Genomic DNA, 18,565 nt, shown 5'->3' with positions numbered 1-18,565 from the left:
CAAAAATACCTCTGAGTAGCAAGAAGACATTTTAGACTGAGACTCTATGACCCCGAGTCCTGGTCTGGGTTTGCAAAATGTCCCTTCACGGCCCATCTCCAGAGCCCCAGACCCAGCTCCAGCCCAAGGCCAGACCTGTGACCTGGACTGGAAGCCTTTCATTGGCTCCTCGGCAGCCAAGCGCAGTCCTTCCGTGGTGTAGAAAGAAAACGACAGCTCACAACCTCGCGGTCAAGCCAGAACACCAGCAAGACAAACTTACCGGGGATTCAGGCCCTGGCCTAGCTCTTATTCAGGCATCAAAGCCATCCACATCCCCCCTGCCCCCCTCCGCCCCCCCTCCCCTCCCAGGCTACAGTCTCCTCCGTTCCTGGGCGGAGCTGGGCCTGCGGCTGTTGTGAAGGCTCCCAGCCTTCCCGGAGTCAGGCCTAATGGCGGGGGCTTTTCTTTTCAACAGCCTGAGCTGATGCGATACCCCCCACCCCACACAGCATTATTAACTGCAAAGAAAGGATCCCTGGCCATTTCCATTTCCTCTGCGGCTCCAGAACCCTGTTGTTATTTAATCCCAAGGCCACTCCCGCAGCATCCTCTGCTAGGCCGGCTCCACCCATCCACCTGGCTAATTCTGGGCAGTTCCCGCTTCCCCGGAGGGTAGCTGATGGGGGTGAGTGGGGATAGGCTCCCACTGCAGCAAAGGGCCGTCGCCTTCGGTGGACAGAGGCTCCTCAGGCCCGCGTCCCGTGAGAGTTGGGAAATGCAAAGGGGTGCAGAGGGGAGCAGCTAGTCTGGGCAGCCTAGGGCGGGCAGGCGCCAAGGCACTGAGGACATCACACTGGGGTATGGTGGGGGGTAAGCGGCGCTGTGAGGCTAGAGCCCGGCCTCTAGCTGAGGTGCCAGCATCGGCCCGGGGACAGGGGTACTGGAGATGGAAGAGGCCTAGGCCCTGTCCCTGTCCACACCCAAGAAATGGTGGAGTGGGGGTGGGGTGGACTGTACTCACTCAAGGAAGAATCAGTCTTAGGAATGTAACCAGATTCATTCAAGCAACCCCCACAATGCCTTTCCTTGCTATGGACATTTGACGTTTTCTTAATTTTTGGTAAGCGCAGCTTCAAGACCCCTCCCCGCGACGCCCCTAGGCTAGAGAAAGATAAGGCCCCCCGCAAGGGTCTTCCCGTCTCCCGCCCCGCCCCCCACCCCTGCGGCGGGTCGAGATCCCTAGATCTAGGTGAGTCCTCCCCACCCAGCACTCGACCCAGGATTCAGAGGCCGCAGTGCCCCCCGCCCCCCAACGACACTGACGGTTTCTGCCCAGGCCCGCAGTGGCGTGAAGGTGGCCTTTACCTCCTCTCGCAGGCTGGGAGGGGGTACAGCCCGCGCAGCTGAGCCAGCTGCAGCAGTCGCCGCCGCCCTCCATTCATTAAAAAAAAAAAAAAAAGACAACAACAACCTCCACCCCTTTTTGTAAAAGAACGACGGCCTCTGGAGGAGCTAGAGTCAGCCCCAGCAACCAGGGGTTAAGTTCTTTTCCGGCCCCCCATTCATAAAAAAAGGAGCTCGGCGCATGCGCCCGCGGGGTCTCTTGTGCCCACCCATTCATAGAATCGTGAACGGAGCGCGTGCGCACTGGAGCTCCCTTCCCTCCCATTCATAAAAAAGCCATTTTCCCAGGCAGTGGTTGCAACACCGCCGCGGAGGCAGCAAGAGGAGCTGACAGCGCGGAGCTGGCCCTGCGGTGCGCAAGGAGTCCTATCGGTTTCTCCCGCCGACGTCTGCGTGAACAGCGGCGTCTGACCCGCCCGGGTTCGGGGATTTACACAGGCGTGGAGCAATGCTTGTGGTTCTGCGGCTCTTCAAAGTAAGTCCCTGGCCGGTTTCGGGATCCGAAAGTACCCCCTCTGAGTCGCGACACGACTCCCCCTCCGGCTGGGGCAAATGGTGCGCTATTTCTAAGCGCGCCTCAGTGTTCCTTCCCTCTCCCTGCGCCTCCTCGAGCCGCTGCGGTGTGCCGCAGCTCCCTGACGCCCTCGGCTGGGCCGGCACGGCGCCGGGGGTGTTCACAGCCTGGCACCAGAGTTTCCGACCCCGGGGCACTGCCAAGCCCGACTTCCCCACTCTGCGACTCAGGAAGCCCCGTGCGTGTCCCGGGAGTTTCCTTCTGGCCTGGTTTCTTTCCTCCTGCCACCACCCGCCTCGAGCGTTGGAATGGGAGGCTCTAGGCTCGGTCAGGAGCCACCTTTTGGGTCCGGCGGGCGCTTTTGCCCTGGGCAGCTTGCCCACCCCGGGCTCCGTGCCCACGGTGCCAGCTCTGCCCAGATCTCCCCAGCCCACTGCAGCGGCCTATGCTCGACGTAGGTTTTTCTTTTCCCTTTGGAGCCGTGACGGACTGGGTTTTCTACCCTTCTGCCTCCTCCTCGATGGTCAGCACCGAGATGGCTCGGGACTGGGCATTTCTACTCCCTGTCTTTGGCGAGGCGTTCCTCGCCGTCTGACCTTTGATCTGTTGCTGCATTTTATGCTGTGCATGCCTTGCAGTTGTCTTTCCCTTCCCCGGCCTCTGCAGGGCCAGAGGCCCCTCGGGCTCCTCGTGCCTCCCTTCTCCGGGCACCGAGTGTGCCGGGCCCCGGGGCCCGGCCGCGCTGGGGCTGTGGTGGGGGCTGAAGGTGCGTTTACATAACGCCAGGCGTGTGGGAGCTGGAGAAAGAGGTTGCATGCGTAGGAGAGATAAGGTTCCCGCTTTCCCTCCTTCTTGGTGGTACCAGGTTGACATCACCGAGAAGAGAGAAATAGAGAGACGGTACGTTCTGAAAATTCTGAATCTCTAAGACCAAAGGGGTAAAGAAGGGGGGCAAAGGCGGGTTTGGGCAGCCAGGGCAGCTGGAGCTTGGCTTCATCACTGGGGCCAGGGCTGTGCCCAGTTCCCCCTCCATGCAGACGATCAAAAAGCATTTAGACAGTAGCTGCTCTTGTGCAAGAAGATGATTTCTCAATTCTCTTTGATTGGGGCTGGGGGTTGTGGGCAGAGAAGGCAAGAGAGACGAAAATGGTTGCATGGCTTGACGGCTGAGCGACAGCCAGAGAAGCAAACTGGGCCGGTGGGGCTGTATGGTGGTGATTAGAGGGGAGAGCTGCTGGCTGCCTGATTCACCCACCAGCTGCTGGATGGGCGTCCATGTTGCCAAGGCTGGGTGAGGGCAGGAGGCTGTGTTCTGGCGCAGGGTCTCTGGGAACCCCCAGGCATGGTTAACGTTGAAAGGAAAGGTGTGGGCTCAGTGGGGTGCCCAGATCCAGTGGGAACCCCCACTTTCCGGCCTCCAAATCAGTGGTGTGATGATCTCCCGTTTGGGGAGGGGCAGGAGCAAGTGCATGCCTGTCTCATTAGCTGACCAAGGCTCTCCAATCTTTCTGACAAGCCTCTCGGGCATACAAAGCTGGAAGGTGAAGGCCTAGAGCATTTAGGAAATACGGCCTTATCAATCTCTTAATAAGCTCAGTCTGGCCTGCGGCCCTACCCAATATTGCACTAGTGATTTCACAATGTTTAGTGTTCTCTGGATCTTCACATGAATGGAGCATAAACGTCTGAATTGTTCAGTTTTTTTTTTTCCTTTAGTCTGTGGTTGTGGGGTGGACGAGGAAAGGGAAGGCTGCAGTTGACTCCTTTAGCTCTGTTTCAGCAGAAGGGTGGGAAAGATGTAGACTTGTCCAGTGTGAAATCCAGTTTCCTCTCTTTGCCAGCCCTTGGGAGCAACCTCGCTTGCCAGCAGGCTTCAGGTAAATCCATTAATGTGAGCAATGCACACAATGACCAACTGAGATGCTACGTTTGGCCAGTGCCTGGTAGGAGGCATTTTGATGGCATATTTCTGAAATATCCATGATGGACAAATGTTGGTCAGTTAGGGTGAGGAAGACTTTCATAAGACATCTCTTATTTTCCTTTTTTAGATTCTGAACCCAGGAGTCATTCCTCTTTTTGTGGAGTGGAAATCCTCCTCATTCCCACGACCTTTTCCAGATTACCATCATTCTGAAATGACAACATTTCCTTAAAGCTTTGGTTAGGCTTGGTGGGAGGAGACCGAACACATAGACTAGAATGATTCCTGGCTAAGCAGGACAGAAACTGGAGATCATTTGGAGCTTACAGATGCCATTTTTGTTTTAATCCTTCCAGAATAGGTATTCCACCCTCTGTCCAGCATATTTAGTCACTCTTCCACCTCCATCCCCACCCCCCCCCAACTCCCACTCTGGGAAACCTGACTTAGTCTTTACCCAGAGGTGTGGCTGACTTGAATAACAAATGAAGGCAGCCTTTCAAAGCAAAATTTGAAAGTGAGTGATTTAAAAATAAAGGGAGGAAAAAACACTCATTAACACCTTCGAAAGTGGCCCTTGAAGGGGTACTGCTCTGCGGTTTGATACTTTGGGATAACACATGGGGACTTGGCATCCAATTCCTGATGCTAGCCCCTTGGTGTGACATCTAGCCCCAGATGTGGGGGCCCCACAAGCATTTTTCTTTCCTCAGGCCATCCTCTTGGGTAGGACCCAGATGTTTGTACCAAGGAGGTTTGGAAAGGAGCCCCCTTTCTTTAGTCAGAGAAGTTCAGTGTTCTTAAGAGCGTTAAGGCATTTAATCTGGTTCTGACTCCAGAGCGCCTGTCACGTTGTCGCTTCGGAGTTAGAAGTTCCCTTGTGAGGAAAACTTCAAGGAGTCTTGCACAAAGCTGGATTTAGGGACACAGTTGAAAAATTTGGATTTGGGATGTAGATATGAAAGTGTTCTTAAGGAAAGGGCGAATGGCAAGAGTGGAAAGGTTCCATCTCAGGGCAAACCTGGATCTCCCTGATAGAAGGGAAAGCAGTGACCTGTTGGAATATATTTTTGGTCTTTCAAAAGAGCCAGAGGAAGAAGGTGATGAAGAGCAACATACAGAAAACTATTACTCCTTTCAGACCAAGCTAGGGGCCAGGTCAGAGCAGATGAGTAGCTAGGAAACCTGCTAAGCTTGGGCCTTAGTCTCTCCATCTGCAGAGTCGGGGAGGGGTGAAGGAAAGAAACTTCCCAAGGGGGCTAGGCTGGGCACCTCAATGAGGACCTGGTTCTAAGGGAGCCACTTCCTACACCGGAGCTGCATGAGGTTAGATTATGGGGTATTCTTGGCTCTCAAGGGGTCTGGGGCCACCCTGTGGATCCGGACAGCTGACAAGGCTGGGAATGTATCCCGGGACATGTGGCTGGACTTAAGAGGCTCCACCATTCAGCTGTAATAGTGATTGTTCTTTCCAAGGACAGTCAGTGGAGGAAGCAAGGGCACTGGGGAGGGAGCACAGATGTGCTGGATCTAGTGGAGAAGGGAAGAGGCCCTTCTGGGGCAGGTGGCCATTTGCAGAAGAGTGGCTTCCCTTGTCCGGTAGTCTTTCTTTTTCTGGTTGGGAGGAGAGGGCAGTCATCTCCTGCCCCATCCCAGGAATAAACTAAAATCTATTATTAGGAATCTATTATTAGAATCTCTTAGAAATCTCTGGTGGAGGGTGGTGAGACAAATTATCTTGGTGTCAGTGAGCGGGGCCCCTCCAAACTTTGATGTGGGCCAGGAGTTCCCAAACTGTGATTTCTAGTATCTCTTTAAGGGGATCTGAGCAGATAACCAATGAAAGAAACCAACATTTAAAGCCAGGTAGAACAGCCCAGAACCAACTACAGCAAGACCCCTCCCGCTAGTCCTTGTGCTGGGGCTTTGGCGCTCAGCTGACTGGTTGTGGATGAGTAAGAGGAGAGGGTTGGGAACTGCTAGCTGGTAATGGGACAAAGGGATGAGAAGCAGCTGCTTCCTTTTGTGATCTCTAACGGATTACGCCCAGAGGTGAGCTCCGTAGTGCTGGTGCTGGAGAGGGGTGGGGGAGCAGCAAGGATTCTCTGACAAATCCCGCTGCATCAATGCTTTGTTCTCTGCAGAGATGCAGAGATGGTTTTCCTCAGTGGGGTGTAGGGAAGGCAGGTCCCTGGCTTTCCTCACCACCACCACCCCCAAAACACCTTTTAAAGTCTTTCTGAAGCAATAAGTCATTATTTGGCTGGAGTTTAATTAACTAAACTGGGCTGTTGTCACAAAGAACCAAGTGGTAGTGGGGGGCGGGATCCCTGGCAGCCTAGAAACCTTGTCTTCTGAACTGATAAAAGGGTTAAACAACCCTTTTCCTGGGAGGACCTGCCGAGACTGAATGGAGCAGTGCAGAAATGGCCCATTCATTCCGAGCCTCTCACCAGTCTGTCATGTGCTGACCTCTAGGTGTGAAAGCACAGCTGTCAGGTTTTCCAAGTATTTCCCAACTCCTCTTCCCAGGGTAAGTCAAGGGGAAGAGGTGGGTGGGTGGCGTGGACCTTTAACACACCCCTTGATTCTTTTCAGCCTGCCCACCTTGTGAGGTCTGCATCCTGACGCTCAGCCCCTCCCATAGGTACACAGGCCACAGACCACAGACCGCCAAGTGGCAAAGACAGGAGTGTATGTGCTCTGGGCTTTGCGATATCCTGCTGATTCAGTATTCTAGGACTGGCTTCTGGCTCCCTCTTACTCAGGCCCCTCCCTCCCTTCCCCACAGACCTGGAACAGAAAGCCCCATCTGAGAAAGTGCCCTAGGGACCCTTAAGTTCAGCTTTGTAGGAGAGAGGAGAGGGAATTCCCTCCCATGTCAGGACTTCCTTTAAGAGACTGCTTTGTGGTGAGATCCTACAAGTGAGACTTTAAAAAAAAAAAAACTAAAACTAAAAATGAACACACTTAGTAAAGCAGCGGTGTATGAGGTGACAGAAGGGATGGTAAAGAAAACTGAATTGGAAGCCAAGGTAACTTGAGCTCTGGGCCTTCCTGTAATGACAGATTTCAACACCCCCCCACCTCCGCCACCAGCCTCCACTCTGCACAGTGAGAATTCCCTCAACGGGGCGGTGGAGGGCGCAATCTAATGTAACCCCTGTCTGGTTTCATTTCCCTGCTGGTTTGGTTAAGAGCCCCGCGAATGGCTTGATGAGGCTCCCTGAGAGGGCTGGTGGCAGACTGGGGAACCAATAGAGTTCTTGGCGGTGAAAGTGATCGGGGCTTCCCTGCCTTCACGCGAATACCCAGACATTACTGTTAAGTCAGGACTGTGGGGTTGAGGTGGCAGGCTCTGGAGCCTTTGCTGTCGGGTTCATATCGTGCCGTAATCACTTAGCCGCATTATGACCCTTTGTTCTTCATTTCTTCCTTGCAAAATGGGTGTTACTCTCCAAGGTGATGGTGTGAGGATTAAATGAGAAAATCGCTGAGGGCTTAGCACAGACGGCCTGACATGAATATGTTTCATAAATATTAGCTGCTTCCACAATTATTATTCTTTATTATGAGAAGTTGGGAGTGGAGGTAAAAGTTTCCTTTCCTTATGCTAATCCATAATAATGCCGCCTAAAACTCGATAGTGTTGCTTCTCTGACTAAGTGGAGTGCTGGCTTTGTTTCTCTGTCCACAGTCTTCCAAATTGGCCATCAGTCTTCCAAAGAGCCTAAATGAGGCAAAGCCTCCTCTCCCCTATTTATATTATAAATCTCTTCCTTCCTTGCAGGGGAAGCAGAGTACATATTAAACTGCACTTAAGTTCCTCAGCATTGCTTAGGCTGGAGGCCCGGTGTGTCCCAGTGAGTAGAGATTGATCTTCTAAACCAACTGAGGGTTGGGGTTTTTTTTTTGAGACCTCATTTAGCTATGCTGAGGGGTTATCAAACAGGCTGCTCAGGAAGTAGTTTTTCTTGGTCAGCCAAATGAATTCTACCCTCCTGTGGAAGTCCCCGCTAATGGGGCGGTAAGGCAGTGAGGCTTGAGGAGGGTTTTGAGCACTGCAACTCTGAGCCAGCCACTGGTTTTTGCTGAGCTAGTGGCCGGATGGAATCCGACATCAGGGTTATGATAGGGAAGATGCATTTTGGAGTATGCCTGCTGGAGCCATCTTGGATGGAGCATGTTCCAAGAGAGCTGAGTCATCATGGACCAAGCTCCCACCCCCATGTCTGGCCCCAGCTCCAAGTCCAGATGTTGACAGCTACCTCTGGAGGGTGATGGGAGCCTGCTAAGGCCAACATCCCATTGCCTGCAGGCGCTGCGCCCACCCTGGCATCCTGGTGGGAATTTTCCATGAATGTGCCTTCTGATTTCAGGGCCTATTAAAATCCTTGAGCATTGCCCATGCCTTTTGTTTTACCCACAAAAAAAATGTGGCTGTTTTGAAGAATCCCAGGAATAGAACTAGGAAGAAGAGTGGATAATTTTCTTCTTTCCCCTTACTTTTTCTAACAGCATGGCAAGTCCCTAGCCTAGTCCTAAGAGACAAAAGCCCAACTACATGGGGCAAGACCCTGAGCAGTCGTAACCCAAGCTTCTGGAATAAGGGAATCACATTGTCTTTGTCTGGGGTAGGGGTTCAGGCTGAGACACCTCTTGGCTGGTGCCAGAGAGTCTCATCCTTTGCCTCCGTCAGCATTTTCCCTTCTTGTGCCCAGTCACACCTTTTCCTCCAGGCAAAGTTCCTAATCCTTGTCTGTTGACCCGAAACCCACTTATTTTGGAGCTTTGGAGCCCCTGCAAAGAATAAGTGGGCTGAGATAGCATTCCCTAAAGTTCTGCCCCACGGTTGGCTGGATCCTTGGAAAAACTCCTCTCCGTAGATGCATATTTGACATCACCCCCATCCAGCCCTGACTACAGGGTCCCTATAAGAGGCTGCCTTGGTAAATGACCATTCTTGGTGGCAGAAGTTCCAGACACTTAAGGCTAACTGTGCTACAGGGAAGTCTGCCATTTGAAGAAGATGCTCTCCTTTCCTCTGGAGGGAGTGTGGAGATGGGAGGCAGGTGTTGCCATTAGACAGACTTTCTCCCACATGAGAAAAACCGCACGGAAGTCCCAGCATCTTTTAAGTAGGTAGAGCCATGGGAGCAAAGCCAATAATACATGCCCTGTGCAAATAGGAAATATCAGTTGACTGAGCACTGAGCCTTATGGAAAAGACTTGATGCTTTTTTTGCATTTGCAGTATAGATGAAATACAGATGAGAACCCTGTCGTAAAAGTGGGTAAAGTTCCCTTTTATCCCCTTCATGAACTTTGCATCTAGAGCTAGCTCTTTCTTTTAGACAGGTCAGAAAGCATCTATAGAAGCCCTTCCCCCAACAATTTCACCATTTCTGATCAAATATTGTTTCCAAGTAGGGGAGTATAAATGAGTTACCCTGAATGCCTGCACCCCCCCCCCCTCCGCAACCATTCCTCAGTGTAGACATTGATAAGTATGAATGCGTTACCTGGGGCAAGGTGTCATTCCCGTGATTGGAGTACGGGGATAGGCCAACTGTGTACCCAGTCTGGAGGGGCAGGGGATTAACTGGAAATGGAAACCTGTCAACCCCCGCCCTCTTCTTAGCATTACCTCTTAGGCCAGATGAACCTCACAGCAGAGGCACTCTCCTAATGAGTACATCATTAGCATCATGAAAAGGCATTTACCAAACTCTACCCCATAACACATTTATTCAGTGGTCTGTTTTTGTGTGTGTGTGTGTGTTTTTTAAGACCATTATCTTTCCCTTCTATCCGCACCTTGTTCTGTCTCACACCCCTACCCCCTAGTGGACTCTTCCCAGAGTCTAATCTTTCTCTTGGATTCCAAATTGTGTCCCCTTGGGCAGAGGTCTTGGCCTTCTGCTGCTATTTCTTTAAATTGATCTCCAGCTGAATTCCGAATGTAAAGGTCAGCAGGCGAGGAAATGGCACTTCTAATAGAAAACAATGTGCACTTTCTAAATTTGAACCAAGTCGTTTCCGCTCTTTGATTTAAGTGACTTCCTGGGGTTCCGTGTCAGGCACTGCAGTTGAATCTCTGGCGGGATTCCAACTTAAAATTGCACTCTCTTGGTGAAATTAGAAACTGATCCAGAGTTGGCTTAGCTATTCTAGTAAATAGCATTTAGGCTGAATGTTCAGCTCAGCACTTGGAAATGGGTGATGTGAGTGCCCCTCTAGAGGATTTCCCATCCAAGTTGTCAGAAGTGCTCCTAGCCAGGGGTTATTAGCCACTGGAGGTTGCTGCTCTTAGAAGTGGTGGTACTAAGTTAATATCCTGGATGTGCAGGTATCCCGTACAGCCCTTCCTTCTCTTGTGACTGTGTGAAATAAAGACTTGTTTATCCAGCTGATACACTCCATGGCAGCTTACAGGGGCTATCTGTCATGGTCACTACATCCTCAGCACAATGCCTGGCACACAGTCCTTTGGGTGTTCAGGAAATCTAAGCTGACGCTCTCTGGAATAGTGACAAGATTACTGGCAGGCAAGATGCTAGGTACTGGATAGCATTTTCTCATTTAATCCTCACAAGAACCCATTTTAGAGATGACAAAACTAAGGCAGGCATAAAGGTTACAGAACCTTATTTATGGCAACATTGTTAGGCAGGGGGTAAGAATTCAAACTTGGATCTGATTCCAGAGCCTGTGTTTATAACCACTGAGCCATCTATCTTAAAAATAGAGCATATTTCACAGACATTGCAACAATGAGTTGGTCGGGCTAGGTTTGAACTCCTGCTGAGTTCTGTTGATAGTTTTGTGTACCTTTGGGCAAGTTATTTTGAACCTTCGTTTTCTGTAACTACAGAAGGGATAATCATAGTAGTTACGTTTTAGAGTGACGTGTCAATGACGTAATATATATGGTGCTTAGCAGAGTGTGTGGCTCATTAAGTGCTGAATAAGTGTTGTTTCTACCACTCACTATTAATTGTTATTATTAATCATCTAAGCCTCGATGCTGGAGAGTCCAATCAGAGAATCCAGTTTCCATTTCATTTGTACTCCCGAGGACCTGTTGGGGGGGTGGGGTGTTAACAGGCCAAGTACTGATGCCTGGAATCCACTCTCTCTTCCTTTTCCCCACCTCCCCCCACCCAGGGCCCCTAGAAGCCTGTTCCTCTGCACAGTCCAGGACCTCCAGCCCCATGGAGCCCCCGATCCCACAGAGCGCCCCCTTGACTCCCAGCTCAGTCATGGTCCAGCCCCTACTTGACAGCCGTATGCCCCACAGCCGCCTCCAGCACCCACTCACCATCCTCCCCATCGACCAGATGAAGACCTGCCACGTGGAGAACGACTACATAGACAACCCTGGCCTGGTGCCCCCTGTTGGCCCCAAGCGGACCCGGGGCGGGGCCCCAGAGTTGGCCCCGCCGCCTGCCCGCTGTGACCAGGATGTCACCCACCACTGGATCTCCTTCAGCGGGCGCCCCAGCTCTGTCAGCAGCAGCAGCAGCACATCCTCTGACCAGCGGCTCTTAGACCACATGGCACCGCCGCCTGTGGCTGATCAGGCCTCCCCGAGGGCTGTGCGCATCCAGCCCAAGGTGGTCCACTGCAAGCCCCTGGACCTCAAGGGCCCGGCGGTGCCCCCTGAGCTAGACAAGCACTTCTTGTTGTGTGAGGCCTGTGGGAAGTGTAAGTGCAAGGAGTGCGCATCCCCCCGGACACTGCCCTCCTGCTGGGTCTGCAACCAGGAATGCCTGTGCTCGGCCCAGACCCTGGTCAACTACGGCACCTGCATGTGCCTGGTGCAAGGCGTCTTCTACCACTGCACCAACGAGGATGACGAGGGCTCCTGTGCCGACCACCCGTGCTCCTGCTCGCACTCAAACTGCTGCGCCCGCTGGTCCTTCATGGGCGCCCTGTCCCTGGTGCTGCCGTGCCTGCTCTGCTACCTGCCGGCCACTGGCTGCGTGAAGCTGGCCCAGCGCGCCTACGACCGCCTGCGCCGCCCTGGGTGCCGCTGCAAGCACACGAACAGCGTCATCTGCAAGGCGGCCGCCGGGGACGCCAAGGCCAGCAGACCCGACAAGCCCTTCTGACACTTGGGGTCGAAGCCCCCGCGCTCCCCCTGAAAACCTGGTTCCCTTCTGACACCTGAGAAGACCACAGCAAGGCCGGAAGAAGTTTTAGTGTCCCGAGGCCGACCTTGCCGGGCTGCCCACTCCCCACCCTCCGCTTCTGAAGCTGTGGGGACCACCGCTGCCCGCCCTCCCGCCCTCTCTTCCCCGAAGGGATGAAGAAGCACTTGGGGTTGTGTTTTTGTTTTCTTTTTTCCGGGCCCTGGAACTCTGGCAGGGGCGTGGTGTGGCAGGGAATGGGGGGCGTTCTTTTTCAGAAGACCCAACACAGATGGGGGCACATATCTGGAAGTTGCAGCTGCTTGAACCGCCTTCCCGGTCCCTCCTCCCCCCTCTCTGCCCGCCCTTCCCTTCTCTTTGGCTGCCTGGGAGGAATCGTTAACTGCGGGACCAGGGGACCTTTGGAGAAGACCCTTGGAACCCTGACGTCCGTACTGCTCCTCCCCCGCAACCCCAGGTTGCCCCAATACCTTGGGGAAGGCGAAGACCCTGGCAACCCCTGTTGTATATACTTGGGACCCCCCCCCCCCCCCCCACTACGAGCAGAGGCTCATTCCCCACTCTGCCTCCCTGGAGCTGCAAATGGATTTAGGAGCCACTACGCCGTGCAGTTCTCCCTTCCAGCTTCATCACTAACTCTCGGGGGTGTTCCGCCCATAACACCGTCCTTCGGTTCTTACCGAGTCACAGACTCACCTGCCACTATGTGCCCCGAGTTCTCTCTACCCAAATCCTTTCCAGAAATTTTATGGGTAGAGAAGGCCGGGGCGGCACATGCGAGACCAAATATCATTTTGCCAATGAGTCTGAGGCTGTGGTCTCTGGATCCAGTCATTATGTTTTTATAGAACAATTAAACCAGATGCTATAACGGTGTTTTAAAAAAATAATAATGAAACACTTGCTTCCTTTTGGGCCACCCCCCAGGAAGGGCTGATTTCAAAATCTGGGGGGCGAGCAACCTCAAGGAACACAATCCCCCTTCCCACCAAGAAGAGGATTTTAACAGCAAAGAAGAGAGGCAACACCTGTTGGCAGAGTGACAGAGCCAAGCTGGGTGTGGGCTCCTCTTCTGAGTCTGCTGCTTGCTGTCATAGCCTTTTGTGTACAGTGGTGTGTCTGTATCTTTAATGTAAATAGACAGATGATGAAAAAAGAGTCTATTTTAGTGTTAGGAAGCCCTAGCGGGGGAGTAAGAGCAAGGGGGGGGTGGGAATTCTCCAGGGGCTTCTTGGGATTGAGCCCTGCTTCTGTGTGTGGCCACACCACCCGCCCCCTCCCAACAGCCCCCAAAGACGTAGCAACTCTTTCTCTCAAGGTGCTAAAGGACTCAAAAGTGCAGCACGTCCAGTGGGTAGGTACTTGTTGCATGCAAAAGCTATATTGTGTCTGGTCCTTCCTCCCCAGCTGTTGTGCAGGGGTTTTCGCCTCGTGTGATATTCTGTGTGTCGTCCCACCCCACGAGAGGAGGTGGCCTGGGTCAGAAAAGCTACCCCAGGTGAAACTGGAAGTGCATTAGGCAGACCTTGTGTAGCATTTCCAGTTTGTTCTGTAGGAACAGAACTGCCTCCAGGATGGAGGCAAAGAGGCAGGTAGCTGTGATTGGCATGCACCCAATGCTCAAGGACTTTTTTTTCCTTCTTGAAGACTAGTAGTAACATCTTATGATTTAGAATAAGTTAATCGTAACCGTAGGTATTTATTGATTGGAGGAAAGGAGGGGAGGGTCTTATTATTTTAGGCTTTATTTATATAACATTTGCTGGCTTGTAAGAAGTATGAAATATTGCATCTGCGTTTTCTAAGGCTGATTCATGTAGCTGCCCTTGCCATCTTGCACAAATAGGAGGGAATGGTAGGAAAAACACATTCAGCCAACCACTCACTCTTAATTGAATGTATCAGATGTGTACTGAAGGGGCTGGAGATGTTTTCCTCGGCGTGCAGAGGTTACCCCCAAAATGAAGGGCACGCGTCCACTCTTGGCAAGGCCTCAGAACTTTTCCCAGGGCCCCTCTCAATTGTCTCCATGGAAAACTTGACCCAGTGGCAAGTTGCACTTTGGTGATCTTGGTGTTATACACATCCGTTCTGTGGAGAATTGATTTACATAAGCTGTGTACACACACACACACACACACACGTACACACAAACACACACACACACACACACTACACACCTACCCCACCGACCCTCTTATCTACACAGACCCTGTTTCCTGACAAACAGTCTCCTGACCCCTGATGAACCCTGACTTTGTGTACATAGTTGTAAACACGGATTTTTCTGGTTTGGGTTTCCTTTTTTCTTTTTTTCTTCCTCCTGTTTTGCCTTGTTCTTTTTGGTTTGCATTTAACCTGCTAGATGGATGTGTGCCGAGCTCCCAGTGTCCCCTGTGCTCAGTGGTAAAGGGAAGCAGTGAAGCAGCTCTGGTTCTCCCAGCTCTGTTGCAGGGCAAGCCCTCAGCATGTTTTTCTCAGCTTCTTGGCAAAAAAACAAAACTGGCTTGCCCGTGGGTCCTGGGGGCCAGTCAAGGGCCACTGAGGGACTGAAATCTCAGAAACACGACACATTTCTCTGGGTGCTCTGGCTGATTGTGTTTACATCGGCAGTAGCTTCCTTGGCTGGATTATGCCTCATTTTAACCTTTTTTTTTTTTTCCCCCCCTAAAGAGCCAGCTAGTTCCCATTTCTGTTCAGCCTGGGGTGGGTGGTGGTTCTGCCTGGAACTGGGGGTAGGGTCCACAAGCCTGGGTCCAGGACACATGTCCCAGTAGGTCGTGGCTGCTCCCACCCTGAGGGTGGGTTTGTGAAGGCCCAGCACTCCAAGAAGCACCCTGAGAACTGGCTCTAGGATAGCCCAAGACCTTCCGGATGGATGTCGGGGCGCAACCAAGGCTTCTCACAGTCCCTTGCTGGAAGGAGGTGAAGACCAATCCCCGCTGCTGGTGTGGGCCCCTTCACAGCCAACAGAAGTGAAAGACCTTCATGTGACACGTCTAGTTCTTCAGCGCTGTGGAGTCTGCGTGGGTCCCCAATGTACACTGAGTGGGGCCCAGTTAGATCGTGACTGGCCCAAGTTTGCACAACATGGAAGGTATTGGTCGGGAGCAAACACCCCGTTTCCATCACCTCGAAGTTTCATAGTCTCCCCCACTGCCCCAGGAGATGGCTGATGGGGTTGGGGCAGCATGACTTTGCACTGTACAATTCACTAGGGCATCTCCCAAGCTTCACCGGCCTTCTGGTTCATGCCTTCGGTAAGCATTTCCATGCCCTCTGCTTACTGTGACAGTTGATGACAAATCTTGCGCTGCCATGTTTGCTGTTGGTAACTCCGTGTGGTGTCTGTCCTACCTTGCTTTCTCTTCTCACAGCCCCCCAGTTTGGTTTCGTGTTACAAACAGAAAAAGCTGTTCTGAGGTTCCCACCCCACCACATTCCTCCTTCCTGTTCCCTCTTCACTGTAGCCCCGTCTCACCCCACATCAAAAGTTACCACAGAAGGTTTCCTTTGTATAGAATATTTATTTTGAAGCTCTATTTTAATAGTATTTATTTTAGAAAGTCTACTATTGTAAGAGTTCTTCTGTTTGTGAAGAAAAAAACAAGTTAAAAACTGAATGTACTGATCTAGAAAATATATATAAATATATATTGTTAAATATACACAGGACTGCCGTTTCTCGTGTGTTTGTGTTCACACCCCAACACCCTCATCCAGCAAGACTCTGAATTTGTCAGGGTTTGTCATCAAGTGGGAATGCATACCCCAGCTCTGGCAGGACAAAAGGGCAGAGAAGGGGCTCTTTGTGCCAGAACAGTCCCTCGTTCTGCTTCTAGGACACACTGACAACCACTGGAGGTGAGCTTCACTTTCTTATCTAGCTGAATTCTACCAGGTGCTGCCACCTCTTCCCCACACAGGTGTGTATTTGTAACAGATGACAAACTTCAGGGAGGCAGAGGAGGTGGCAAAGGGTCATCTGACCTGTCCAGTTTAGAAAAATTATGCAATTCTCTCCTTTTGGTAAGCCCTGGTGCCCCCAAAGCAGATTTCAATGCACACAGACACATACAATGCTTTAAGAAGGCAAACAGAAAACCGTTGGTGGTTTTCTTATTTTCACCACATTGGTGGATATTGTACAAGAGCAATTCCTTTGACTAAGAAGTCTCCCATTTAATGCCTTGCCTTTGCCCTTCTAATGTACCTTCTGTGTGTTTCCTCTGTCCCCACCCCATCCCCTCAAAAAAAAAAAAAAAAAAAAACCTGATAGAGACCTGGCCACTTCTCACTTTATGTACCCGGGGAAACTTTTTTTATTTTGAACATGTGAACACCTGCCTCTTGTTTTCTGAAAGAAAAGGAGTTGAGTGATTTTTTTTTTTTTTCTGTTGCCATTAAGCACGGGCACACAAGCAACAATGATGGGCGAGGGGGGCCTCGGGAGGAAGAGAAGGAGCCCGGGGGTCCAGTTCTGGTTTTCTCCGGAGTCATCAATTTCTGGCATCTTCCAATTCTTGGTTAAAGCCTCAGGTTCCTCTTGAGATAGCTAAACCCATTACAAGGACCCTCTGGTCAATGCCAAAGAAGGCACAAAGGATGTTTGTCCTCAGCGTGGTCCTGTCTGCTCTAGAATTTTAAGAATGAAGATAGGCACCAGCCTCCTCGGCCAGACCACGTGGCCTGTCCCGTTCCCAAATGGGTGGACGAAGAGTAATTTGTACTCCGAAGTCTTCCTGTGCCGACAAGGGACGTTTCACGCTGCTGATGCTTTCCTTTTCAATCCCCTCGGTCCCGGCTGCTGTATATCAGGCTTTGATTCAGCCTTGGATTTCCTGATGCTTGGCCTGACCCTGGTTTTACTTGGTCTCTCATATTCAGAAGTGAAAAATAACAAAAACCTACGCAAGGTGCTGGGTGCTTAGAATCTCACTAATCCAAGTGCTGTTTGAACAAACATACAGTGGTTTTTTAAAAACTCCATGTCTAGAGCAAAAGTTCCACATTTACCTCCCTTATCTTTCCTTCCCTGACTGGCCCTTCCTCCCCTTGCTTCCCAGTTCCAAAATGGCTTTGGGTAATAATAATGGTTAGCATTTGCTGAATAGAGCATTTTCTTTCTGCCAGGAATTGACCAATACCCGGCCGATAGTACTTTTAGCTGCCTCTTACAGGTGCAGACACAGGCTCATAGACCGGGTTGCATGCCCAAGACATGGTTGGGAGTGGATGGGGAAAACAGGGAGTTGAAAGCTTAGCAGCTCAATTTGTGTTAGAAGCAGAGAACAGAGTAAAAAGACTCCCCAGTGATTGAATTTTAAAATAAGGCGGAAGAAGGAGAATGTCTACCCTCTCTGTGCTGATAACCAAATATTCCTAAGAGGCACTACAGGCCTGGTGCTCATTCCACAAAGAAAGGGGGGCCTTGGTTTCCCTGCTCTGGGGGCAAAAAACAAGATTACCCCCTGGACAACTCTGTTGTATGGCCAGGAAGCCCCAAGCCACGCCTGCAGCTCCCCAGCCGTCCCCTCCAGCCTGCTGAACCCACAACTTGAAATGAGCTCCACTTTCTGAAGTACATTGGTGAGGTAATCAAATGAACCCAGGCGACCGACAACTCCATGCCGGAGGTGTGTGCCAGATGAAAGCCAAGAGGACATTTTTAAGAGTCTGAAGTTTATTCATCGGAACTTTAATAAAACAATATGTCCATGGCCTGGGGCAGGTATAATTTTCATAATTTATGGGTCTCTGAGACAGGAAGAGAGCTCAGGGTTTTATTGTGTTTTGCACGATAAATGGCATTCCAATTGTCTACATGATGTACCTTAAGGACTCATCTGGCAGGAACACGGGCCTTCTGGAGCCCACCTGGGCCTCAAGGCCCAAGGCGAAGGATAATTATGAATACATCTGTATCTGTTAAGCAGGAGATGATAAACTCCCTCGTTTCCTTCTGTCCTTAGAAGACACTTCCTATGCTGACACCCACATTAACATTTAACTGCTGCAAGGTTTGGAACCCTCCCTGCTCACTTCCTCTCCACCTTCTCCTCCCTTGGGTCTGGCCTCTTTCCTTGCTGCCTTCCTGTACGTGAAGAGACTCAGGTCAGCTTATGACTGGCTCCCCTCCCAGGGAGTGATGAGGGGGGGAGTGGCCTCGGACTCTGAATAGAAAAATTGACCATCCACGGAGCAGGGTAACGGAGCTCCAGAAGACATGCTAACTGAGATCAGTAGTCAGAATACCTACCGTCTTCTGGCAAGCCTTCAACAGGGGAACAAGAATCAAGTGGCCAAAAAAGAAAAACAAAAAAAGAATCAAGTGGCCTTATGAAATCACTACAAAAGCTACTGCTTCTAAGCAAAGATGCTGTGTTGTCATCTACAGTCTTGAAAACATTCAAGTTAGGGTGATATAATCAGTCTCACAGATGAGAACACTGAGGCTCAGAGACGTTAAGTCATTTGCCCAAGGCTACACAGCTGATAAGTGGTGGGCCTTTCCCCAGAGCCTGTGTCTTATTTTAATTTCCAAACCCAACCCAAGTATCACCTCCCCTTGGATACTTTCCTGTGTTC

At 51.2% G+C, this 18,565-nt stretch overlaps 1 protein-coding gene across 1 annotated transcript; it reads left to right on the top strand.

Moving 5' to 3' along the window:
• The first annotated feature begins 1,679 nt into the window (after positions 1-1,679).
• On the top strand, positions 1,680-15,645 carry SPRY4 (sprouty RTK signaling antagonist 4). Its single transcript, XM_027606422.2, has 2 exons — positions 1,680-1,861; positions 10,992-15,645. Exon 2 carries the CDS (start codon positions 11,039-11,041, stop codon positions 11,936-11,938), a length of 900 nt encoding a protein of 299 aa, XP_027462223.1. The 5' UTR covers positions 1,680-1,861; positions 10,992-11,038; the 3' UTR covers positions 11,939-15,645.
• Positions 15,646-18,565: the final 2,920 nt, after the last annotated feature.

The sequence above is a fragment of the Zalophus californianus genome, chromosome 5 (assembly GCF_009762305.2).
Source record: "Zalophus californianus isolate mZalCal1 chromosome 5, mZalCal1.pri.v2, whole genome shotgun sequence".
Lineage (NCBI taxonomy): Eukaryota > Metazoa > Chordata > Mammalia > Carnivora > Otariidae > Zalophus > Zalophus californianus.
This window is presented reverse-complemented; position numbering and strand designations above follow the sequence as displayed.